We start from the raw sequence: 27,606 nt of genomic DNA on the forward strand, positions 1-27,606 counted from the left end.
CAAACTTTACGATTTGTGTACAAAAGTATTGAGACCGGATTTTTTAAAACACAAATTCAGGGGGTAAGTATAACATTATCCAGTATGAGCCCAAAATTTAAATAACCGCAAGGGGTAAGCCTAAGTCCGTTGTTATTTTTTGAGCAAAAATTTAAGAAAAGCATACAAAAAAAGTCCAGCATTATTCTATTTATCCAATTAGGGCAAACATTTACCTACAAGAGGTAGGCATAGCATTTTTGTCAATTTTAACAAACTTTTTAAGTTTTTTTTAAAGGGATAGGGGCCGACAAGCATTTATATAAAATTTGGGCAGAAAATTAAAACAAAATCCTAAATTTTCGGTCCAAATTATATGAAAAGTTGCTGGACTAGCCCCTCAGGATTATTTATGTTCGGGTTCACAATGGATGAAAATGCCTCACCTAGGCCCCACTACCCCTTATGACTTTTCAGATTCTCAGTCCAAATTTGTGAAAGAATGGCGGACTTGTGATTTACTCACTTATGGACTAGATGGATACAAATGCCGGAAATCCAAATTCTCAAAATACACACTTTGTACCGTACAAGTGAAAACTCATGTAAACTTGTACATATTTGGTGTAAGTGTATTGTTAACCAAATGCCATTAGTCTATGACTTTTTATTTGGTCTTGTGTTTTTATATGAAAATAAACCAATATTGAATTGAACTGAAATTTTCTATGAGATGATGTGTGCATGTTGTATGGCCACTCAGCACATTAAATAACCCTCATTCAAGGGGTCCACGACACTACTGCTGGGGGACACATGTTGTGCACATCATATTAACGGGAAAGCCAAATTCACAACATACACCACTTTGTACCGTATAAGTGAGGACCTTTTCTATGGGATAATGTCTGCTTTTGTCGTCTCGGTAAAATTTTCAAGAACTGGGCCTCGTTGGGTTTACACCACTAGTTGAAAACCGCTTCACCAGACATTGATTCCCTTATTTGAAACTAATAAATCTTGTCTGAAGCTCTAAAAAAAGAAGCATGGAAACCTTTTTTTTGCAGCATGCAGACAAAGGCTCCCAGTAAACTATTTGGATGTCATTAGGATGTCATAATTCTACAAAACTTTTCATACCTCTTGAAAAAAAAAAAAAAAAATTCAGAGAGAAGAATAATTCAAAATAAGTTTGTATTTGTGGCTTACCCGTACACAGTTATGCCACCAATACAACCCAACAATCTGTTGGTGAGTTGGCTGCGCTGTGTGTGAAAGGAAACCAACAAATATGCACCAAGACCATACGCGCATGGACATCGTACATGTACATGTAACATGTATATTGAACATACCATGGAGGTGGAAACATACAGAGGCTCAAGCACTCGGAAACGGATAAGTTTTACAGAGGTTCTTACTTTATTACGCCTTTTAACCAAAAAGGTACTTATGAATGGGAATCAAAGTGTGTTGAATCGGTTTTCAACTAGTGGTTTAAACCCGCCAAGGCCTGGTTCTTGATAATTTACCTCGACTCTGTCTAGGTAAAATTATCAAGAACCACTAGTTGAAACCACTAGTTGAAAACCTCTTCACCACACATTGATTCCCTTATTATTGTTTTTACCTGCAGATGCAAATGTAACATCTATTGAAAGTTGATAAATAAACTATGATAATTTCATTTACAATGATAATGCTTGACATAAGCACAGAATTCCCTGCTTCCGTAAGCGCCAGTTGATTTTTTTGCTTATGGCAAGCAAATTGGACCCTGTTCACGAAGTGAGACTTCTCTAAAGTCACCAAAATTGTAAGCTTCAAAGCTCTCTGTGAATTCCCTCTTGACTACATGTAACTGATATAACCTACACAAAAATTACCCATTTTGAAGACACTGGACACTATTGGTAATTGTCAAAGACCAGTCTTCTCACTTGCTGTATCTCAACATATGCTTAAAATAACAAACCTGTGAAAATTTGAGCTAAATCGATCATCAAAGTTGCGAGATAATAATGAAAGAAAAATCACCCTTGTCACACAAAGTTGTGTGCTTTCAGATGATTGATTTTGAGACCTCAAATTCTAAATATGAGGTCTCAAATCTTTCTTGAAAACTACGTTACTTCAGAGGGAGCCGTTTCTCACAATAATTTATACTATCAACAGCTCCCCATTAATCGTTATCAAGAATGGTTTTATGTTAATAATTATTTTGAGCAACTACCAATAGTGTCCATTCCTTTTAAGTTGTTCTTTCTTCATTATGTTCAATGGCACTGTAAATAAAAACTGTCAATAAAAACTGTATATTCGGTTTGCCGTAACAACATGTGTAAATCTACTTTGCTGAGAAAGTTTTTCGGGAACGAGGTCTTGCTTTTTGATCTACTGCCGCGTAGTAGACTTCTGAATTCAGTACACCACTTGAAAATAAATGTCCTGCTTATTAACTTCTACCTGGATGAAAGGTAGGAAATCGGCCTGGACAACTACTTTCGCTTAGTGGATCACGGAGACTTCTTGTTATTAACATAACTGCCGCTGAGTGAGTTCTTATTTTCACAAACTCCACAAACGACCTTATAATCCGAGGTTGTCAATCAAGAACACCTGTTGCCTTTCCTTCAGTACATTTTAAACAATCTGAAAGCTTTGCACTACATGATTGTGTTCGTAAGGTCACATTGCAAAAGGTATTTTTTTACAGGCAACTTAGGGGCAACCATTGGCACCACACGTGAAAGAAACACTTTTAGCATACAGCAGACTTTTTTCTAATACAAAAAAAATAAAAAATCCCGATGCAAATTTAACATCTCTTATTTCGTTGCGGTACCCGCTGCCAAAACATACATTAGGATTCGAACTGCCTCTAGCTACCAGGCAACCTCGGTAGTCTAGTTGGTAAGACACTGCTCTAGAATTGCAAGGGTCGTGGGTTCAAATCCCACCCCAGTAGCATGCCTGTGATATTTTTTCACAGGACTCAGGAAAGTACTGAGTATACAGTGTTAACACACACCGCTGTATGGGTAAAAAACAAAATTAATAATCTGAAAGCCTTTGCACTACCATGACTACATGATTGTGTTCGTAAGGTCTCATTGCAAAAGGCTTTTTTTACAGGCATCTTGGAGGCAACCATTGGCGCCACACATGAAAGGAACACTTTGTGGAAGCAAACAGCAGACTTTTTTCTAATTTTACTGCCTTACTTTCCTCAAGACAATTATGTAGAATTTCAAATTTGAATGTTTGTTCTTCTTTGAATTGCCTGGAAATGGTCGTTTGTACAATAGCACTTCACACTTTGTTTTTTGTTTGCGTAATGTAAGAAGTCGAACCTTATTCATGCTGCAAATAGTGTGTTCTGGACACCGGTGAACATAAGAAAGGACGTCTGAGCTTTCTGCTCCAGTTCAGCCAGCTCGGCGACAGACGGGGCTAAGATGGCAACATGACCTTTGTAACCACTCCCTATACAAAAAAAAAAAAAGAAGAAAGAAAACAACTATTCATTTTTATGAACATGGTCTAAAATAAAAACCACAACAAAGGTTAGACTTTTGAAATGGGAGATTGCAAAGGAAGCAGGTACAAAAAAAAAATAAAAAATAAAATAAAATAAACATTCATTTTCTGAACATGGTATAAAATGAAACCCACAACATAGTGAGACTTTTGAAAGGGAAGATTGCAGCAGTTATAACAAAACGGCGACGCCCTTCCGATTTAAGCGTCATTATAGAAGCATGCAGGTACAACAACCACAAAATACAAAAATAAACATTAATGTTGCTGAACATGCTCTTAAATAAAAACCACAACAAAGTGAGACTTTCGAAATGCGGGATTCCGGCAGGTAGAAGGAAGAGTCAAACTCATTTACCTGTATTGATTTTCTTCTGTCCGTACACTACTTTGCCGTCAAATTCATTGGCGGCCACTTTCATGTCTGGTTCTGTCTGATCGATCACAACCCCAAGATGCTCCTCTATGTCGCCCAGGTACTGCAGGAAAAAACAAGTCTTTACCTTTATAATCGGCCTCGGCAACAATAAAACAAACAACTTTCTGAAATATTATGACTCTCTTTGAATTAAAGACAGTGGACACTATTGGTAATTGTCAAAGTCTAGCCTTCATAGTTAGTGTATCTCAACTTATGCATAACATAACAAACCTGTGAAAATTTGAGCTTAATCGATCATCAAACTTGCGAGATATGAATGAAAGAGAAAAACACCCTTGTCACACGAAGGTGTGTGCATTTATATGGTTGATTTCGAGACCTCAAGTTCTAAATCCGAGGTCTCAAAATCAAATTTGTGGGAAATTACTTCTTTCTCAAAAACTATGCCACTTCAGAGGGTGCCGTTTCTCACAATGTTTTATACCATCAACCTCTTCCTATTACTCGTCACCAAGAAAGGTTTTATGCTAATAATTATTTTGAGTAATTACCAATAGTGTCCACTGCCTTTAAGAGAGGCTACAGGGGTCGATTTCACAAAGAGTTAAGACTAGTCTTATCTCGAGTTAGGACAAGTTTACTCTTCCTAACTTAGGACTAGCTATACGTTTTTGATATCTCCTAGGACTAGTCCTAAGTTAGGACTAGTCCTAACTCTTTGTGAAATCCACCCAACATTGGTAATGTGGCAAAAACCTCGACTTCTGGTGTGCTGACTGTCTCTAATAGTAATGTTGTTTTCTAAGACATCTTGAAATCAAGAAACAGTATTTGGAATGGCAGCGAAAATGCTACTTCTGGTGTGCAGACTCTCCCTGAATCAATTTAAGGCACTGAACACTATTGGTAATTACTCAAAAATAATTTTTAGCATAAATCCTTACTTGGTTACAAGCAGTGGAGAGCTGTTGATAGTATAAAACATTGTGAGAAACAGCTCCCTCTGTAGTAATTTAGTTTTCGAGAAAGAAGTAATTTTCCACGAATTTGATTTAGAGACCTCAGAATTAGATTTTGAGGTCTCGTAATCAAGCTTCTCGCAACTGTTCGCACAAACGTTTTTTATCTTTGGATCGAGTGATGCGCATAACGTGATGTCAATATGGCGGCGCCCTGAAATGAACATGGCGCTCACTGGATGTAGTATTTTTTTAAACTTAGTTTTTGCTGTATGTAGTCTTCTTTTCTTCATCATTTCTTCAACTAATTAACTTTGTTACTTTAAAGCTTCATTCTAAATCACCGAAAATACAATGTAATTATGTTTGTGACAATGAAATAATACCGTATGCTTGTCCGCCATTTTAAAAACCACTCGCCAACACCTCAGAAGTATGTTAGTTGCCAACGTTCGCCAACGGTGGCGGCACACAACTTGTCCACTTGAAATTGTTGGCAAACGTGCACAACTATTGGCAACGTTTGCGCGAGTGGAATGCACCCCTGTTCAGCTTCTTACCTGCATTTCATTGTACCATATACAGCATCCTCCTTGCTGCTTTAAGGCTGTTTTTGTACAGCCTCGGCCACGACTGGAACACGAATGATACCACACCTATCGGGGAAAAATCAACTGCACATCAGAAACCATTTGGTCAAATTCAGGAAAGTTGCCCAGCTGTGAAGCAGCTGAAAGCAGAACATACCGCTTAGCAAATTCTTTGCTAAGCAAATAATGAGGTTGGCACCAATCACACCAAAGGAAAGTTGATGTCATTTTGGCTGGTGACCTACTTCTGCTAAGCATTACTTGTTGTGCGTACAGGCTTTTACGAAATTGGGCCCAGTATATTTTATTTGGAAGAGTAATTTTTGACCACACTAGTAACTGGGTTGAGTTATTGTTTAAGAAGATCAAAATCAGTACAAGTGTCATCACATTAACTTACCTTTTCCGGTACTGTGGACACAAACGAAATGGCAAGGCCCATTCTAAAATGAAGAAACAACAGAAACACATTTTTCAAAAAACCAACACACATTTTGCAGGAAAATAAAAGTAAACAAGTTTATCGCATCTGGTAAGTCTCCTGCCACCTAGCGTAACACCACTGCAAACTGAAAAAAATCAGTGCCTTAACTGTTTGTCATTGTTTTCACTAAAATCACAACCAACGAGTCTGGGGCCAATTTCATAGAGCTGCTTAAGCAAAATATTTGCTTAAGCACGAAAATAGCTCGCTTATTTTACACATGTTACTGTCCAAAATTTCCTGCCATATACATTGCTTATGACTAGTATTAAGCTGATTTTACTAAGCAATGAACTTTTTGCTTAAGCAATTTTTTTCGCTTAAGCAGCTCTATGAAATTGGGCCCAGATTTGGTGATTTGGGGCTTTGTCCACAACTATTTTAAAATTTTATCGATGATTTCTTACCTGTCAGCTCGTCCCACACGACCAATCCGATGGACGTAGTTCTCTTTTTCGTCAGGGAGCGTGACATTCACAACTGTGGACAAACCATCATGAGGGGAAAGCTCAATTAAAGGCACTGGACAATATTGGTAATTACTCAAATATTTATTAGCATAAAAACTTACTTGGTCATGAGCAATGGAGAGCTGTTGATAGTATAAATCATTGTGAGAAACGGCTCCCTCTGAAGTAACATAGTTTTTGAGAAAGAAGTCATTTCACTCTAAAATATTTAAATTGAATGTGAAATATCAACTGAGGTCTCGAATTCAAGGCATCTGAAAGCACACAACTTGTGCAACAACAGTGTTTTTTTACCCTCATTATTTTCTCACAACTTCGGCATCCAATTGAGTCCAAATTTGTCACAGGTTTGTTGTTTAATGCATATGTTGAGATACTCCAAGTTAGAAGACTGGTCTTTGACAATTACCAAAGATGTCCAGTGCCTTTAAAGAATGAGAAATAATACATCCCTTTCGTCTTTATCAACTCACACCTGTTATCCCCATGTAATTCCCTGTCTAAACAATGGACCCTTATCTTGTAATTGAATCAAGAACAAATCAGTAAGTACTGCTGACTGCTGCTCATCCATTAAGTTTTATGACAATATATGAACACACTCATTGAAAAGGGCGTATAATTTCTAAGTTTTCTTTTGGTGACCAAACTCATAAAGCGATTATATCTTTGTACAGATTGTTACAATAATCAATGAGGCTTACCATATGGGATACCTTTGACGTCAATTCCTCTAGCCGCTACATCAGTGCAAATCAAGAAGCGTACCTGACAATCCTAGAAAAGACAATAAAGAGGATGTATCAGACAGTTGCGGGCAGAGTTCACTTTGCAGCAGTATCTCATCACTTGTGTTACCACGGCTCGATTTCACAAAGAGCTAAGATTGATCTTAAGATGTGTATCGACCTAAACTGCTAAGCAATGTGTGATAATAGTAATAATAATAATAATTTGGGGGGCTAATAATCCTTACTCGCAGCTAGAGCAGAATTGTGAAGGACGCGGCTACAACGTGTTCGAGCAGCAGGCATGCAAGGGCGCCTTCAGCTGCCAGCCACGTCAACCCGACCTCGGAGCACAGCCAAGATCAAAAGTGTTTGATTTCTCCAGAGGGAGGAAAACCGGATGGACTGGAAAACCCTCGTGGCACAGCAGAGAACCAACGCACAACTTAACTCACATATGGCACTGGCCGGGAATCGAACCGGGGTCACCCTGGTGAGAGGCGAGCGCTTTACGCACAAGCCAACCGTGCCATGTCACATTACAAATCACTATGGCAATATAGACTATTCATCTTAAGATGTGTCTATGTTCAATATGAAGTTTGGCCAAAGAAATTTAACAGGATTGAAACTTCCCCACCAGGTGATCAAGCGCAAGAAAAATAGACAACGGAGTTTCTTCCAAACCAAATTCAGAAGAAGCCTGAAGAAAATGTTAGACACATCAATTTTATACCTTGAATCTTTGAAGGTTCTCCCGACGTTCTGGCGGCTTCCTGTCACCATGGAGACAGACACACGAGAACTGATGGTCAGCAGAACTGTTTGGACCTTTAAATTAAAACCAAAATTCATGAAAAGAAGGAAGGTAGCTGTTGTAAACCTTTAACCAAGCAAAATGACCCGCGGTTTAAATGCAAAAAGTGGTAATGACCTCAATTTAACGTCAAGTACAAGAATTAAATGTATACAGAAACCACTATTACTTAAAACCCACAAAAAGATAAACAAAAACAGATTTTCAGAATTTGGGGTAACAAATTTGTTGGTGAAATTTATTTAATTGATACAGGACAAACTAACGAAGACATCTAATCTGTGTGGACTGGGTGAATTATAAAAATCTTAAGATTTATTGAAAACTTTGTGAATTTGAGTTTTTGGTCCAAAATAAACAAAATCCAACATGCCGATGTCCCTGGGAATTCTGTCTGCCGCCGATTTGGTCCCCCTCATGGAAAATCAACGTTAGCTGATGTAAGAGGATGATTCAAAAGAGGGCGCTATCATAAGTAGTTGGGGGACAGAATCTCCTGCCACACAGGCATGGTCAAATTTTCAGATTTGGGGTCAAAAATTTGTTGGTGATTTTGTGGGTTCAAATGATACAGAACGGACTACCAAAGACATATTATCTGAGGGGACTAGGGTAAATTATCAAAATTTTGAGATTTATTAAGAATTTTGTTAGTTTGTGTTTTGGGTCCAAAATCGTAAAAAAATCCACCATGCTGGTATGGTCAAATTTTCATGAACACCAACCAGACAAGCTGAAAAACAACAACAAAACCACGGAGAATATACTTTTACAATAAAATACTATAAAAAATAAAAGACCATATATGACTTATATTTTGGAAGAGTAAAAACATACCGCCTCCCATCGATGCTAAGTACCTCTCTGCATTGTCACAATCTACCTTGGTGCGACAGAATAAGATGCCTCGATCCATCTTGTGCTCAGCAATGGCCTTAAGGAGGTAGTCAATCTTCAAGATCTTGACCCCTTCAGAAAGCGTCTCTATTCAAAGACAAAAGATAGTTTTTTGTTTATGAAAATGTATTTGTTTATTTATCACACATCCAACATCAACAAGTATGGGAAGATCAGGAAGAAATGCTCAGATTTAGAAGATTAATTAATAATTTTAATCGTTTTAATAAAAGTGAATTTTGCCCTTACCACTGTTCTGACTGCCATACTGTATGTTGTCTCTTTTGTGCACTCCATCAGTCTAACAGACACATCAAAGGTTGAAATAAAGTAAGGAATGCAAATCTTATATGAACATAAGGACTATCTCTAATGAGTTGGGGTGGTTCTTCTTTCTCCAGAAGACGATCAGTAGAGCATAGCCTGATCGAAACGTTGAGTTGAAACAAGGTTCTTTTCAGAACCACCCCAACTCATCAGACATAGTCATAACATGGAGTTACCGCAAACCTTTCCATATCGTATTTCCACCATGCAAAGTTTCAAATCCTTCTAATGCAAATCTTTTTTTTGGACTCTCATTTATACTGCACTGTTCGACTGAAAATTCCCTTAGTTTTCCTTCAAATCATGGCCCCATATTAACCCAATGGACCCTTCCCATGAAATATGCTAATAACATTCACTCATGCGTACAGATCCTGTTGGTTGGCAAACGCCATAGAGTTGTGCACTAAGCAGACGCGCAATCGCGTCTGCGTCACGCACCCATTAGCCGTGTACAAAACAGCGCGATAATCCCTCATTTTGCCAACCAAAACGTTAGTGCGCACGCGCTACGTGCAATTTACATATTTCATGGGAAGGGTCTATTCTATGATTGGGAGCACATTGCGCCACAGCACCTTCTAAACCATCACATGGTGCTAAGCAAAAAGGAGTAGGTCCGATAATTTAAACGAAGTCCCACATACTTTGCATGAAAATACTGAATGTTGAAGTGCCTTGTTGAGCGTCACTGAGTGAGGGATATGCAAGTTAAAGCCATTGGACCCTTTCGGTAAACAGTGTTGTCCAAGGCCCACACTTTGTGTACCACAACTTCTATATCAAATAACAAACCTGTGAAATTTAGGCTCAATCGGTCATCGGAGTCGGGAGAAAACAACGGAAAAACCCACCCTTGTTTCCGCGCGTTTCGCCGTGTCATGACATGTGTTTAAAATAAATCCGTAATTCTCGTTAACGAGAATTCATATTGTTTTGCTGTTTTCTCAAAAAGTAAAGCATTTCATGGAATAATATTTCAAGAGAAGTCTCTCACCATTGCCTTCTGTAAACCCTGTAAGTTATTTGTAAATCTGTGAACTTTTTCTTTTTTTTCTGAACCGAAAGGGTCCAATGGCTTTAAGAAGCCACTGTTATTATCATCACAATAATCCTGGCTGGGCCATTTTGAGAGACAGTGTCCCTCTGTCTTATGTACAGTGTAGCTCATTTTATGAACCGAAACAACACTTTGCTGATCAGAGACACTTCAGTTTGGTGAGCTAGACCACTCGACCATGACAAGTCAAATATGATTCCAGGCTTCCAAATATGATGAATAAAAGTATATTTCAATAGTATTAATTTTGGTTATTACTCATACACCGATGTGTGTTAGCACTGTATACTCAGTACTTTCCCGAGTCCTGTGAAAAAATATCACAGGTATGTTACTCGGGTGGGATTCGAACCCATGACCCTTGCAATTCTAGAGCAGTGTCTTACCAACTAGACTACCGAGGTTGCCCTGCAACTAGAGGCAGTTCGAATCCTATGTTTTGGCAGCGGGTACCGCAACGATACATGTATAATAGATGTTAAATTTGCATCGGGGATAAAGAATATTAATTTTGGTTTTTACCCATACACCGATGTGTGTTTACCCGTACACCGATGTTTGTTAGCACATACAGTGCTAACACACATCGGTGTATGGGTAAAAACCAAAATTAATATTCTTTATCCCCGATGCAAATTTAACATCTATTATATTTCAATAGAATAAAAAAAGTATGAAAATCAGTGGCCTACCTGCACTTTTGGTCCTTTGCGTTGCCATGATGCATCATTAATAGGGTCTACTTTGACAACCTGTTATCAATAAACAAAAACAACTGATTACAAAAGTCAAATATGTTTGTGGCAGGAGATTTGTCCCCCCCATACAACAAACTGTGTACAAACTACTTGATAGCGCCCTCTTTTGAACCATCCTCCTTCAGCCCATGTTTTATTTTCCATAATGGGGGACAGAATCTCCGGCGGACAGATTCCCTGGGACACTGGCACTCTACCATAGAGATATATAAGAACTAGAGGGCGCACTGGCCTATATACGCGCTCCGGCATGCGCACAAGCGGCCATTTATTAAGTTGACAAAACTGGCATCCCACAGCGTGTGTTTGTGCGGCCACTTTGTAAGTTGAACAAAACAGCATCGCGTAGCGTTCAATAAACACAAACTCCAACGTGTGTTTCATATTCAACGTGCATATATAATGGCGCGCGCGTGTCTCCTTGCGGTCCCGTCGCCTTTGTGCAAGAAGCATCACCCGTGCGCCCTCTAGTTCTTATATATAACTCTATGCACTCTACCAACAGAGCCATCTACCTCGTAATGTTGGCAATGTCCATATTTCATCAATATTTTGCCTTTGGAGTTGCGACTCAGAAGCCATTCAACCTGTACTGCCGCATACTTAGCCAGGGATCACACCCAAGTTCACAAGACACAACCTTGGAAGCAGCTGAGGAGAGAAATCACCTTTCGGCTCAGTTGGTAGAGCGACAGCACATTAAACTGGAGTTGGTAGGTTGAAATCCCGTTACAGTAAATTTTCCTTTATTCAAAATTAACTACAAGTAAAGTTCCCCTGTGATACATTAGTAAATACAATACTTACGACATGATGAACAGTCTCCGGCACACTATCTTGCCCCTTCAAGTCGACCCATGTTGGGAAATGCATCAGTTTCTCCTGAAAAAAAAAAAAAATCCACACAATATTTTTTTAAAGGACAATAAGTTAAATAAGTTGTACAGATATGTTATATTCAAATCATGAGAATTTGTTTTTGCTTTTTACACTGCATACATGTACTTGGTGCTTTCCCAGGTCTAGCAGGGGAGGGGATTCAAACCAACCCAAGTAGCAGACCTTACATGCCTTAGGTATTTCTTCTTCTGCAGGATTTGAAGAAAAAAAAAACCGGAGTATTCCGAAACATCGGTGTAGGGTAAACCCAAAGATAACTATTTCAATTTCAGTTCAATTCAATATACATTTATTTCCACAAAACATTTCCACAATATTATAGTAATACACACAGGTATATATAAATGATAGGAAAAAAGAAGAAGAATAAACTGGCGGAAAACGCGTGGAGGCAAGGCCCAAAATAAGCCAGGTAGCTTGTAGTAACTATCTGCTACCTGTCAGCATTCTTTGCAATGAAAATTCCAGCTGTTCCCAACGTTTTAGTAGAATAACAAGTAAATGCAAAAACTAAAACTGAGTGTAAAACAAACTCACAAATCTTGACTCAAAATTAAGAACACACAACAACAACATTCAATATACTTACGGCAAGTTTCTTGACTTCAAAAGAATGTAGCGTGGCTGAGCAAACAACCATCTGTTATATGGAGGATAAAAACAAATGGGAGCTGTTGCAAAAAATTTTGTATAAACAAAAGAGGGGCAATATAGGAGGTCCACGGTTGCAGGCAATAGTAAAATAATAATAACATTTGTAAAGCGCTTTCCACAGGTGTTTCAAAGCGCTTTTGCATTGTCTGAAAAGATGTCTTTTTAAGCGAGTCTTAAATGAGCGGATTAAGGATGAGTCACGGATGTGAAGAGGGAGCGTGTTCCAGCAATTTGGTGCAGCTACTGAGAATGCTCTATCACCTTAGCGGGTATTCGTGCGTGGACCATTGGAAAGTTGAAAATGGATGTTGGATGTTGATCGAAGGCTCATGGATGAAGAAGGCGACTTTTGGGAGATGAGACTATTGATGTATGCTTGTGTGTCTACAACTTGGATATTAAATGTTTGTTTTTCCACCAGAGATAATATTATAAGAATCTGTAGTTACATGTACCTGTAGCCTCTTGCCATCCATGGTGACCTTGGGTATCTGGTCGTACATACGGGTTATCTGTTGACCATAACCAGCCGACAGTAGCCCATCCTACAGTGTTAAAAGGTAATAATGTTATTTACACAACACCAAAGTAGATCCTTGTAATCTGGGCCTTATTTCACAATGCCTGTAAGCATAAAAACTTGCTAAGCTCAGAAAAATCTTGCTTAACAGAATTTGGTTACCATCATACTGATGACAAGGATAGTACAGGGGACCCGTCTGCAATTAGCTCAATTTCCATTTTCTGAAATTGGGCGCTGGATACAGAAATGCTACTTACCGCTTCATCTAGAATGAAAAACTGGACCTGCAAAAATGAAAGAAATAAAAAACAGTAAAAACTGTCTGCAATAGTTTTCATACGTTTAATATATGATTGCTTTTTTAAAGAGTAAATTATTTCCAATCTCATAGTTTTCAATAAAGACACCATAAACCAACCCTATGAAAACTGCATCAAAATGTCGTGAGAATACAATAATATTTTGTGAAGTCATAAGAAACTTTAGTCATTGTCAGTTAATTAACTTGCGAAACCCCTACCTTTGTTTTCAAACTACATAATAATGATTTACTTTGATTTGCATGGCTAGCACCCTCTGGCAGCTCCATGAAATTATCTTTCTGTTATGGGCCGAAGACCGACAATGACGTGTCTGTGGTGTCTTCACCCAACAGATTAAAAAACAACAACTGGTCTGTCTTTATTACAGGGGTCTAATGCAAGGGTCAACCTTATTTTTTTACCATAATTCCAGTTATGCTTACCTGATTAAGTGAGAGTTTCCCAGTACTTATGAGGTCTTCAATTCTCCCAGGGGTAGCCACTACTATATCCACCTGGGTGAGTTATAAAGAAACAAAGCAATAAATGGTTATAGGAACACGTTGCCTTGGATCGGACGAGTTGGTCTATGAAAAGCGTTTGAAACAGTTTGTTATGAAATGCATATGGTTAGAAAGATATTTTAAAAGCAGAATGGGATGATACACACAAGTATCACTAAAAATTGCACGGTTTTACGTTGCGAACTAACATGGTCGGCCATTTACGAGAGTCAAAGTTTTGAAATCGCCGACCGTGTTTGTCGACGAGGTTAAGCGAAAACCATGCAATTTCAAGGCATATTTTCCTTGGAACAATTCTCTGGGGTTTTCCTGCCACTTCTAAATCTGAAGTTTCTCCGTTGTCTTCTCACCTTGTCTAGCTGAATAGGCTTGGACAAGAATTATCATAGATGTAGAAACAGTTTAAGTTTAAAGGAATTGCTATTACTGTTTTTCTTTTTCTCTGAGACAGTTCATTTAACCCATGAAAATGAACACCATAACAAAATCACAGTTGAAGAAATAAGTTTGATCCATAGAGTTATATATAAGAACTAGAGGGCGCACGAGTGATGCTTCGTGCACAAACGCCACGGGACCGCAAGATGACAAGCGTGTCATTCTGCATGCGCGTTGAATATGAAATACACGTTTGAATTTTTTTTTACTGAACGCTCACGCGATGCTGTTTGTTCAACTTACAAAATGGCCACACAAACACACGCTGTGAGATACCTGTTTTGTCAACTTAGAAAATGGCCGCCTGCGCGCATGCCGGAGCGCGTATATAGACCAGTGCCCTCTAGTTCTTATATATAACTCTATGATGCTATATGATCTTTACCCCCGGTCTTCCATGCTCTGTCCCTGCAAATGGCCATACCCTGGAGAATGTCCACCCCTGCTCTGGGCCCAATTTCATAGAGCTGCTTAAGCACAAAATTTTGCTTAAGCAAAAAAAATCCTTGCTTAGTAAAATCAGATTACCGGCCAAGACTCCACTCAATTGTTATGCTAAGTAAACAACAGCTAAATACCAGTCATAAGCAATATATATGACATGAAATTTTGGCCAGTAACATGTGTAAAACAAGCGAGCTATTTTTTTGCTTAAGCAGCTCTATGAAATTGGCCCCTGGTAAAGGGCGGCAGGAAAACCCTAGGGTATTCTGGGAACATTTTAACTGGAACCCCCTGAAGAAGGGACACAGTGTTAAAGTGCCATGGGTAACATTCCACGTTGATTAAAGGCACTGGACACTATTGGTAATTGTCAAAGACCAGTCTTCTCACTTGGTGTATCTCAACATATATGCATAAAATAGCAAACCTGTGAAAATTTGAGCTCAATCAGTCGTCGAAGTTGCAAGATACACGTAACAATGAAAGAAAAAACACCCTTGTCACACGAAGTTGTGTGCGTTTAGATGGTTGATTTCGAGACCTCAAGTTCTAAATCTGAGGTCTCGAAATCAAATTCGTTGAAAATTACATCTTTCTCGAAAACTTTGTCACTTCAGAGGGAGCCGTTTCTCACAATTTTTTATACTATCAACCTCTCCCCATTACTCATCACCAAGTAAGGTTTTATGTGAATAATTATTTTGAGTAACTACTAATAGTGTCCACTGCCTTTAAAGATACAATGTGAAAAGGGCTTATGTTGATAAACTACCAAAAAAACATAAGTACTTTAAGTTGCACTTACTCCATTCTGAAGTGCCTCAATTTGTTGCTTGGCTGGTAGACCTCCAATTATCAACAGCTCTCTGTAAACAAAACACAAATGTGTACACTGAATAATAATGAGGTATTTATTAACTTATGCAATGGTATGTAAGGTTCTGTCATGTCTGGTACCTCGTCCCATTCCCCTCTAGTCCATGCCTTCGCCACACCCCAACTTATAGTTCATCATACTGTTAAAGTCACCTGGAAGTGGTATTTTGTCAAAATGAAGCTTTTGTCTCTAAAAAAATATATGTGTTTTGATGAGTGGAATGTGAATAAACAGGTAACTAGTAGGGTTCTAAAAAAATAAGTTCTTAGCTTATTTACAAATTAAACAGTAGGCCCCGACCCGAGAGGGCGCTGTTCGTGACGTCAATCGAGGTGTGCTATATTCGAAGAGAAAATGCTGCACAGCGCTGAAAAAGACGTCCGACCGGACAACTAAGCCTTATTGCTCTTGTGAGTCTGACCAGCCATGCAGACTGACCCCATCTGTAGTTGTTTTGCTGCATCCAGCAGCAATACAATTGGTTGGCATTGCCGGAAAAATGCAAGAAGAAAAGTTTTTTTCAAAACGTGAAAAGGGGTAGGCAGAGTCAACCCCCCTAAACAACTTTATCTATTTTGTAAACATATAAATCGTTACAAACAATTACTAAAAAAATTGTTACTAAACATATACTCTAATGTTTGAAAAAATAAAAATTCTATTCCCAAGTGACTTTAAACTGTTACTACATACAAGAGAAGGGATTCACCCTGGTGTTCCTGCGGCATGTTGCGCAAAGCTCCGCATACCTTGCAGAAAAAATACTGGATGCTAATAAAGCGCCTTGAGTGTCTCTGATAGTGACCAATTTGAGCGATATATAAGAAGCCACTACTACTACTACTACTGTTATTATCATTACATACATACCTTGGACAATCAGTTTGAATATGCTTCTTGAACAACTTAATCTGATTCAGTGTCTAGGATAACAGAAGATAGAAAGCTTTGTTAAGTACAGATGGAAATCAATTGAATAACCACACCTCGCATATTCAGCCAAACTGTCAGACATTTACACATTAAAGTTCACTAAACAGATTACAAAAAACCAAACACTTTCCTTACCTGCTCAGCTAACTCTCTTGATGGCTGCAAAAAATAAACGCAATGAAAAAGTTTTTACATCGGAAGGAGGAGATACATGTTTCAATTTACACAAAAAGTTCCCTTAACTGATAACACAACTTAAATAAAAAAAGAGCCTAAAAATAATATTAAATAAAAACATTTGTACAATTTGTACAATTTGAATGTACACTATGAAGACAAAATTAACATCTATAATTATTTTGTACTTACTTCTAGGATGATGGCCTTGGGTGCATTGGGTTGAGGTTTACCAGCTACCGCTTGCTTGGCACCTGCCAACATTACAACAAGATTTAGAATATAATATAAAAGAAGAATGACAACTTTCTAAAGCATTCAATCTTATTTCACTACTCCAATCTAATCTTGTTGCGTGTCATTGACACAGGGATAATAACACTGTTGAATTCTAAACACTCCAAGTGTTTTCTAACTGTGGCTTCCTCATTTTAAGCTGGTTTGGTTTTGCCCGATATCCTGAGCTAATTTACCTGTATTTGATGATTTGGCCGTACATTCTGGGGATGCACTGCACAGTGGTTTATAACCTCCCTGTTAAAGCAATCAACAAAATGCACAAATGCAGGAGGTTAAAAATATTGCCATGCACCCAAATAGGTGCTGAAGAATATGTTTGGGAATGTCAAAAATGCATGGCCCAAGTAAACACCTGAAGAAAAAACAATTATACACAAAAATTATACACTATGTCAATAGTGCTTTAATTTTTAATTCTTTCTTTAACTTGGTGTGTCACAAATGTCTACCACAACATCAATGCAAAACAATTATAATTTTGAAATCTGTTTTTAATTTCCTGCTTGATATCGCATTCAACTACTTACAAGCCGTCTTTTTATTTAACAAATTCAAATTTGTGAAAGTGAAAAATAAACAGAAACAAAATAGGGATACAATTTTAAAACAAAAAATGCACAAATGCAGGTTAATCAAAGTTGCCAAGCACCTTTAGGAAGAGGTTACAGGGTTTCACCTAAAACACCATATATTAAATATGGATTACACAAGAAACCAACGTAAATGAGGACTTTACAATGTTTATTTGCCTTTACCTCAGGTTTGTACTTGAATTGTGTGGCTCCAAAGTTGAACTTCATTTCTGCATTCTAGAGTAGCAAAAGATATAGAACAGAAACTGAAAAATCTTTTTTTTTTTCACAGTATAATAATCAGACTACATGTTAAAAACATGAAAATGTGTTGGATCATAAATGAGTCACCCAAAACCTTCTTGAAATCCAGCGACTCACTATCATTATCACCACCGTTTCCACAAAGAGATTGATAATGTCAAAAAGCAGTATACATTCTCGTCCTATCGTTAGCCTTGTGTCCTTAAGCAAGACACTTACACAATTGCTTTGGATAGTACGTTAAGCCGTTGGTCCCATGTGTTGTGTAACGCATGTAAAAGAACCCAGAAGGGGTTTGCCCCGGTATTCCTGGCTGTGGTTGCTGAATGCGCCAAAGCACCTTGTAAACCCTTATAAAGTGCTACATAATAGACCCTTCCCATGAAATATGTAAATTGCACATAGCGCGTGCGCACTAACGTTTTGGTTGGCAAAATATGGGAACATCGCGCTGTTTTGAACACGACTAATGGCTGCGTGAGGCAGACGCGATTGCGCGTCTGCTCAGTGCACAACTCTATGGCGTTTGCCAACCAACAGGGTCTGTACGCATGCGTGAATGTAATTACATGTAGCATATTTCATGGGAAGGGTCCATTGGGTTTAAGAATTCATATTTTCAATAACCGTCCTTTCTGTAAAAAAAGTATATATACATAATGTACTAAGCGCCTTGAGTACCTTATTGGTAGATCATTCACCACATAAGTGTTTGACATTATTATATTTTTTTTTTTTGAAAAACTGTGAGAAACCTGTAAAGAAATAATTGTCCGGATCTATCTCCTGAACATTAAATAAGTGTTCATCAAATTACCTTAAGAACGACAGCAGCATACAACGGTGTCTGAAGAAGATGTTTGGGAATGTCAAACGCATGGCCCAAGTAAACACCTGAACAAAAATAAACAATACACACAAATTATAGACCTTGTCAATAGTGACTTAGGCTACAGCTGTGGCTAGATCATGCACTACTGGCTATTCTTCAACACTGGCAGACACGCTGATCTAGTCAGAGATGCAGCCGTTTTTTGTCGCCGTTTTGGACACCAACTAAGCGTTGTTTCTTTCTTCAACTAATGGATGTCAAATAATGGAAATGATGCACAAGTGTACCCGTCGCGCGCAACTCTCAGCCAATAATAATAGGTCTTCATTGACCTCAGTGAGAGTTCTATTTTAGGCCTGTTACATCATATGGAAAGGGGGTCTATTGCTCCAAACAAACAAACAAAATTCATTGTGAAAAAAGTACTATCTGCACAGCTCATTAGTTGGCTTGCCTTTGAATGAAGTAGATTGAAATAGAAAGAATTACAAAACGAGTTTTGAAATTACCATTTTTTGCGTACTCAATGGTCCCATTGTTGAGATCCAAATAGCATCCAATGACATCATCAATTCCAAACGGCTGAAAGAAGAAAAAAACCCAGAAATGTTTATAAAAAGGTTTCTTGACTTGCCCGAGTGCTTGGAAAAAAAAAAAACCAACATACAAAACCAACATTATACTTTCCTTTTAACCCTTTCAGTGCCCGCTTTTTTGGTGTGGTTTAACCTAAAATCCCCATCTTTTTAAGGTTTTACAAAATTGTGTTTTAAAAAGAGACAACAAAAGAAGTCTTTCTCGCCAAACGAAATGTATCTTGCTGATTTGTGTCGCATTGGTACATCCCAGAGTCAATAGTAATTTATGGGTAAATGTAGGATTGATAAAACTTTTTAAGTACATAAAAAAGATCGTACATATAGGATGATGGTACTTTTGAGATACTTGAAATAGATCATACACTGTACATGTATGAACTTGGCAGAAGTAAAACATAGAGTTAACAGATCAATATTTGACATTAAAAGCAGAATTAAAGACACTGGACACTATTGGTAATTGTCAAAGACCAGTCTTCTCACTTGGTGTATCTCAACATAAGCATAAAATAACAAGCCTGTGAAAATTTGATCTTTCTCAAAATCTATGCTACTTCAGAGGGAGCTGTTTCTCACAATGTTTTATACTACCAACAGCTCTCCAATGCTCGTTACCAAGTCAGTTTTTAAGTTAATAATAGTTTTGAGTAATATTACCAAACGTGTACCTTCCCTTAAACAGATTGATATGTAATTAAAAAAACTTGATGTTTCTGTTTTTCAGACAGCAATTACTCAGCTAGATTTGCAGTTTTTGGTCTAGAATGTTTCCAGTGTCCCTTTTTCTTTTCGTTCTGTTTTTTGGGCCTCAACTGTTTTTCCAGATAGTCAGCAGGAAAAATTCACACAATTTATCGTACTACATCTGAGTAAACAAATAGTAATACATAGTTATTGGAAAAAATGTCTTTGTAAATAACTACTTTGTAGTTCTTCTTCAACTTACCTCACCGTAAGTGTCAAACTGCCGACCAAAGGACTTTTTCCCTGTTCCTCCGAAGCCAAACCCAAGCATGTCTGTGCCTGAATGGATACAAAAAATACAAAATATTGTTTATTTCATGGATATTTCAACAGGAACCCACCCATAAAAAAGGGTGGGCAACAAAGATTACTAATTGATGAAGCCAGGGAAGTTGAGCCACTACAGCTCCTTGATTTACAGCCTTTACAGAATATAGTATGCACATAGTCCATTGGGATGGGGTGCTTCTTCTGGTGTCTGATCAGCAGAGTGTGGGTTTGAGTCCTAGTCGCGGCACTTAACGTTATTTAAGCTTGGGCGATATCGATTTATTTAATTCACGATATATCGCTGACAAAATATCGCGATATTCGATATAATCGCGATTAATTAAATTTGACATCATCAGTCTTCAAACTCCAAGTGAAAGTTGTAGAAGAAACAGTCATAGCATAAGTGAGGTGTTCTAATGACCTGTTCTTCTGGTTTTACTCCAAACCTATGGGGTGCAAGATATCTCAGCTAATAAATACAATGCGATATTGCGATAATTAATCGATATCGCGATATATCGCAATATATCGATATTACGATTAAAACCAAATCGCTCCGATATCGAAATCGTTTCCAAATTAGTATCACGATATTCGATAATATCATGATATCGCCCAAGCTTAACGTTATTGCTTCGTCCTTCGAGAGGGACGCTGTACATGTAGGTCCTGTGTATTGATGTAAAAACAATCAATGTACCAAGGCACATAAAAGACCCCAGTACACACTTATCACAAAGGGTTCGCCCCGGTGTGTCTGGCAATGCGTTTATCTTCAATCATGGAGAATGCACTAGAAAGGAAGAAGAAGAGGTGCAGAATTCAACTGCAGTAACTTGCTATTAGATTTACCTAGATTCATGGAAGCTTCAGCAGTAGACCATCCAACACGACAAAGTCCTTCATCGGTAACGGTTGCCTCGTAGTAATACCTGCCTATAAACAAAGAAGCATAGTAACGGCCAGTTGTCAGCAACATCAGTGGCATAAGTGGGGGTCATGTGGTCAATGCCTGCCACCCCCTTCCATTTGAAATCTGGACTTCTGATATTAAAAATTACCCAAATAAAGTTATATTTTTATGAGGATTTATGTAGTGTATTCAGTGTCTTAAAAAAACAACTTTTGTATTTACTAATAATAAATAATAATAATAATAATACCATTTATATAGCGCCTTTTCCTAAGGTTACAAAGCGCTCAGAAAATGACAGGAAAAAACAAAAAAGGGAATGCAAACAAAACCAAGAGGAAAACCACGACTAGGCAAAGCTAGCAGCATTTAGCCAAGAAAGTCCCGCGCAAAGCCGGTCTCTCTTTGACTAAAACCGCAGGCCAAGCATGCGAGATTTACTGATTGAAAATGAATGTTTTCAGAGACCTTTTGAACAAGGTAACAGAGCTAGAACTTTTGGTTGAGTTTGGAAGGGAATTCCACATCCTAGGGCCTGCAACTGAAAATGCTCTGTCTCCTGATTTTCTGGTGGTTCGAGGAATATACAAGTTGCCCTGTGAACGTAAGTTGCTCTTTGTAGCCCTGGTTTCTAATGAGTTGGAAATGTATGTGGGAAAAGTACCAGACATACACTTAAACATGTTTAAGGCCAATTTGAACATTATTCGTTTTTCTACTAACAAATAATGTTTTTGTTTTTACCCCCGCGGCAGATTATGCTACAAAAAATGGTAAATTACAAGAGTGAGGGACCTGGGCTTGTGACGTCATATCTGAATCTGAATTATATAGTCGGCTAGGTATCCTACTAGAAACATCACTTGAACTTTATGTTAAGAAGACGATTAAGAAATTGCAGTTTAGACAAGGGAGGAAAACCACAAATGGGGAATACCCAAACAATCAGGTAGGGAATGAAAACCCAATCCACACGCAAGGCTCCAATCCAGGTATCGAATCGGGGTCCACAGAGGTGAGTGGCAGGGACAGAAACTACAGGGCCAACCTGACTGCACCTTACTATATATAGGAGTAAAAAGGGTAAAACCCTGGGGTGTTCTTGAAACGTGTAACCGGAACCCTGTAGAAAAGGGACAGTGTGAAAGTGCACCAGGGTAACCGTCGGGGAAAAAACGCCCAAGGGCCTCCCCTGGTGTTGTATTCCACGGAGATCAGAGATACAGTGTTAAAAGGACTATAGACCGTATTGAATATGACGTCACCGTTCAAATATCTGCCCTACAAGATGGCGTTTGCGAGAGTGTGTGTGTGTGTGTGCGTGCTTGTGCCGTAGAAATCAAACCGGGAACATTGCGTGCTACGTGTTTCTTTGATGTACGTGTTTATACGGCATACGGTTTGACCTACAAGATGACGACTTTCATAGCGGCAAAGGGGTTATTCAATACGGTCTATAGACTAGATATCCAACCAACCTCCATTGATAACTCCCTTGTTGGAGCGTGTGCCGTGCCATGAGTTGTGCTCCCTGCTCTGGCATAGTAACCCAGTTTCATCAATAGCTGTGGATGAAACAAACCAATATTCAACAATGAGAAGTCTGTCCAGTGTCTTAAGACCATCACACAAAAGACTTGTTGTGGCATGTCATGGCCGAGCAGTCTAGTTCACTGGACCCAAGCTCTGATGTTGTCAGCAACAGAGCATGGGGTTCGAACCCCAGTCATAACACTTGTGCCCTTGAGCAAGGCACTTAACCATAGTTGCTTGGTGAAAAGTTAGAAAGGTAGTGCATTCTGCTCTACCAGCCAAGCTCCTAGTGGATGACACCCATCCATGCCGACATCCTTAAGGACTGTGAAGGGGGTAACACTGTTTCAGCCACGGGGAGTAGGTTGCCCCTGGTGTTTCAAAAGGCTCTGAAACTTTATGCTCAAAAACTTATAAGACACTTACCCATTGAATCGCCTCTGTCAAACGAGTTCATCAGCCAATTGGGGGTATCTGGATAATTAACAAATGGAGAACCATATCAAAACGAACACTGGGAATATAGGTAGTTCCACTAAGTGCCATCTTTACAGCCAACTTGGGTTTTGGCTTTTCATTTGCAGCCAAGCGGTTGACTGACCAAACATGTTTTGATACAGCTCCTGTGTGTTGTGTGCCACACACATCATCATCATGTAGAAGCTCGAGCCTAGAGAAAAATGGTAGGTGAAAGGAGCATCCCCCAGTCCCAGACGGGACTGGGGTCTCCCCCATCCAGTCCCTGTCCCACACACATACTTGTGTCTTCAAATAATTTACATAGTGCAGTGGTACATGTGTGTGGCTACAACTGTTATTGGCCTGAAGCGAAGGGCATGCCTGCTGCCAACTCCTCGAGGGGGGAGGGGGGCACTTGTGAAGGCACAAGTGACGTGATTCTCCAAAGTTTCACTCACTTCCGTTTTGATGTTTTGCTGTGAAAACACATAGACTTTGCAATGAATCAATTGGGCAAAGTTGGGGGTCGTTATTCTGTGAAAATGCTGTGAAACTCCACTGAGAAATTTGTTCATATTGACAAAATCACAGAAAAATACTCTTTCACTGCATTTTCATGGTGCAGGTTTACATAGTGTAGTGTTTTTATGAATATTATTCGGTTTTACCCGAACACTGTATACTCAGTACTTTCCCGAGTTCTGTGAAAAAAAACACCCCACAGGCATATTACTCTGGTGGGATTCAAACCCATGACCTTTGCAAATCTAAAATGTTTTTAAGGGCTAAACCTTATGAGTGAACTCGAGTGTTACCTGCTTTTGCTTTGATAGTTCCCTGCATCTTCCCAGTGGATTTGGATCTTAGTGATTCCTGAACGATCTGAATGACTGGCAGACAGAACGCCTGTGTGCATCGAAATAACAACAAGAAGAATGCATGACATTAAGTACAGTTTCGGGGTCGGTCATAAACACTGCATGATTTTGTAGTACATAATGGCTGCCATACCAAACAGAATAACACCAGGAGGGCCCGATTTCACAAAGAGTTAAGATTGATCATAACTGCAAATCAATCGTAGTTGATAAAGTGTGATTCCACAATACAAATCACTATGGTGATACTGAAAATTTCTCTTTAAAAAAATGGATTTTATTGTTTATAAAATCAACCCCAGGCCTGGAGTTTCAATTTTGGGAGGGCAAGGCCATTTTCATTTTTCAAAGGGCACCTCATGTCAACATCAATCAATACAAAGTGTGATAATATTGTTCAGTTAAACATATGAAAAATTGCCCTAGTTATTGAACAATAAATAAATAGATAATAATGTGACATTAACATGTAGGAAAAAGGAGAAGACGAAACCCGTTTCCATAATTTTTTATTTTTATACGCAAGTCACCAGACTCACAAGGCCTGAAGGTCAATGGACCGTTCCGGCTTTCGACTAAGCTCCGCCCACCGCGCACGTGAGCAAGACACGTGTGCTAACACTCCCAATGACATTCTGCACGATTCTGCCGCGCGTGCAAAATATACGCGCACGCATGAACGAGTTTGTCCGACCATAATCATTGCTGTGATTGGTCAAAATGGGTGAACGCGCACAGTTTGATTGATAGGCCGGATCGGTCCATTCAAGGTAAGGGCTACAGTTATTTTTTTCCAGAGGCCTTGCCAACTACTCCTAGGGCTGAAACAGGGTTACCCCTTTTACAGTCCATACGGATGTAGGCTTGGGTATCATCAGTCTGAAGCCTGGCCGGTAGAGCAGAATGCACTACCTCCCCAATTTGACGTAGCAAGTGTCACGACCGGCATTCGAACCCACACTCTGCTGATCAAACACCAGAGCTTGAACTCGGTGGGTACTCTTAACCTCTCGGCCATGGCAGTTTGTAAGGGTATTTAATGGAGGTAGTAGACCTCCATAGGCTATGCAGAAAAATGTTAAAATCAAGCAAAACCTGGCGGATTGTTTTGAAGGGGTTGAGACTGTAAGAATTGAGTTACCCCAGTCTTTCCACTTCCCGTCTCAGCTGCCATCAAGACGTCACCACCCCCAAGGATCAATGGAATGGCTTCTGCTTGGACATCCGTTGGCAGCCTGAATGTGTAAAATATACATTGAGTATAAAAAAGCAAGCAGCAGTTCATGATTATTATTGTTTCATCTTATCAGATCACAGCATGTAAAAGAAAGATTACATTTTTCTTCAACCTGGGTTGGATTTCACAAAGAGTTAAAGGCAGTGGACACTATTGGTAATTACTCAAAATAATTATTAGCATAAAACCTTACTTGGTAACAAGTAATCGGGAGAGGCTGATAGTATAAAACATTGTGAGAAACGGCTCCCTCTGAAGTAACATAGTTTTCAAGAAAGAAATAATTTCATAGAGCTGCTAAGCACAAAAATTTGCTTAGCATGAAATTTCTTCCTTGATAAAAACAAGATAACCTTTTCACCTGGCACTCAGCTATGTCAAAGAGATGACACATCTTCTTTGTCTTATGTATCTACATATGTAAGATAACACCATCTGGACTCCTTCATGTACTACAATGTATAATGAAAGCCTTCACTTGAACCCAGATTAACAGACACCCAGCTCTCTCTGGGGAAAGGATTCACAACACCCTGTCTAAGTGCTCTACTCGGAACTGCCCTGAAAAGCTGCGAATCTCAAGTTAAGTCACTAGTCCTAACTTAGGACTGGTCCTAGGAGATATAAAAAACGTATGGCTAGTCCTAAGTTAGGACGAGTAACTCGTCTTAACTCAAGATAAGACCAGTCTTAACTCTTTGTGAAATCCACCCCAGTTAGTTTAAAACTCAATGAATCTGCTTTCTGTAAAAATGCAGAAGAAAACATCACTCACAGCCAGTCCATTTCTTCCACAGCCTGCACTATCTCTGGAACCACACCAAACTCTGTCAAAACAAAGTAAAACATGTATCAGAATAAGTAGAATAAATTAGAGATAATACTTGTTTTGTTTTTGTTTTTGGGGGGGGTCAAACATAGGGCCTACAACTTAAAAGGGCTGACTTGTTGTGGCTGATGGTGCGTATAAAGTCATATTCATAAATACCTCAGACAGTTTCGCTATTCTTATTGGTGGAGAGCGCGTCACGTGGGTGTGTAAAAACCTTTGTTTATGACTGGTAAAAAGTGTTAATCCATGGGCGTGACACGCGACCTTGCACCTGTTCTTATAAGACAGTTTCTTCATTCCTATTGGTCGATAGCAACAGCTGAAACACAGCATTCCCTTATAAGGAATTGATTACCCGAGGGCAGCGGAGGGCTTTACTATTTCATAGCTGGAGGGGTGTTGTGTTGAAAGAAATCATTTAACAATTATAATTTTTGCATTTTTTATATTTTTTGACCAAAAAGTGATGATGTTTTTGACCGAAAAGGTATTTATGAATGGGAATCAACTATGTTGAATCGGTTTTCGACTAGTGGTTTAAACCCGCCTAGGCCTGGTTCTTTATAATTTACCTTGACTTCGTCTCGTTAAAATTATCAAGAACCAGGCCTCGTTGGGATTAAACTTATGCTTATAGTGGTATTATTTGTTATATATATATATTTATGTTGTTGTTGATTTATAGTGTACTTCTTTGTAAAGCGCTTAGTGAATTAAGTGTTAATTATTAGGCGCTATATAAATCGAAAGTTATTATTATTATTATTAAACCACTAGTTGAAAACCCCTTCACCACACATTGATAAATAAAGTCTAAAGTAAAGATGACGAATCGACAATGAAACACAAAAAGAATATTCTGATGCCTACCACGATATTTAGGAGACCCACTGTAAAAAAGAGGGATTCCAAAATGAGGCTTGACATGAATGAATTATTTGTGCCAATATAAGCATTATTAATTATGCATAAAAAATGCCATTGCAAACCAACCAATTATATGCAATTTACTGTTTGGCATGGGGCATGGCTAACGCGTGAGAGATATAAACCTATGAGGTTACGGGAGACGATAGCCGGACGAAACCGAAATAGTTCTAGGAGTAGGGCATGGCAAGCAAGTACTTTTTAATAAAATTAAAACAACATTTGTGTTAAATTTCCATGCATTTCATATTCCCAAACATCTGTCCAATATGTCCTCTGACGAATGCTAATGCACAACAATCAGTTATTTAAGAAAAACAAAGGCAACAAAGAGATGAAAATTACCTGCAAAGGCAGTCATCTTGACAAATGACAAGGGACAGCAGACGACGTCGTGGTCGAGCAAAATGATGGTGAGAAATTCATCAACGTCGACCGTAACAGTTTACATTAGTGTGAGTTAAACAAACCACAAAATAT

At 38.7% G+C, this 27,606-nt stretch overlaps 1 protein-coding gene across 1 annotated transcript; it reads right to left on the bottom strand.

Annotated features, from left to right (window-relative positions):
- Positions 1–1,398: 1,398 nt before the first annotated feature.
- LOC139935034 (ATP-dependent RNA helicase DDX1-like) lies at positions 1,399–27,556 on the bottom strand. The gene is made up of 31 exons (XM_071929485.1): positions 27,472–27,556; positions 26,143–26,194; positions 25,272–25,365; positions 24,068–24,158; positions 23,220–23,267; positions 22,739–22,825; positions 21,200–21,283; positions 20,277–20,353; positions 19,241–19,313; positions 18,717–18,793; positions 17,819–17,872; positions 17,237–17,297; positions 16,956–17,017; positions 16,722–16,745; positions 16,524–16,576; positions 15,582–15,642; positions 13,814–13,885; positions 13,326–13,352; positions 13,001–13,090; positions 12,481–12,531; positions 11,799–11,873; positions 10,926–10,985; positions 9,096–9,147; positions 8,787–8,933; positions 7,869–7,963; positions 7,109–7,181; positions 6,342–6,414; positions 5,851–5,893; positions 5,421–5,516; positions 3,878–3,998; positions 1,399–3,465 (listed from the first exon to the last, which is right to left on the bottom strand). Exons 1-31 carry the CDS (start codon positions 27,485–27,487, stop codon positions 3,338–3,340), a joined length of 2,217 nt encoding a protein of 738 aa, XP_071785586.1. The 5' UTR covers positions 27,488–27,556; the 3' UTR covers positions 1,399–3,337.
- Between the last annotated feature and the right edge of the window lie 50 nt (positions 27,557–27,606).

Source organism: Asterias amurensis, chromosome 3, assembly GCF_032118995.1.
Source record: "Asterias amurensis chromosome 3, ASM3211899v1".
Taxonomy (NCBI): domain Eukaryota; kingdom Metazoa; phylum Echinodermata; class Asteroidea; order Forcipulatida; family Asteriidae; genus Asterias; species Asterias amurensis.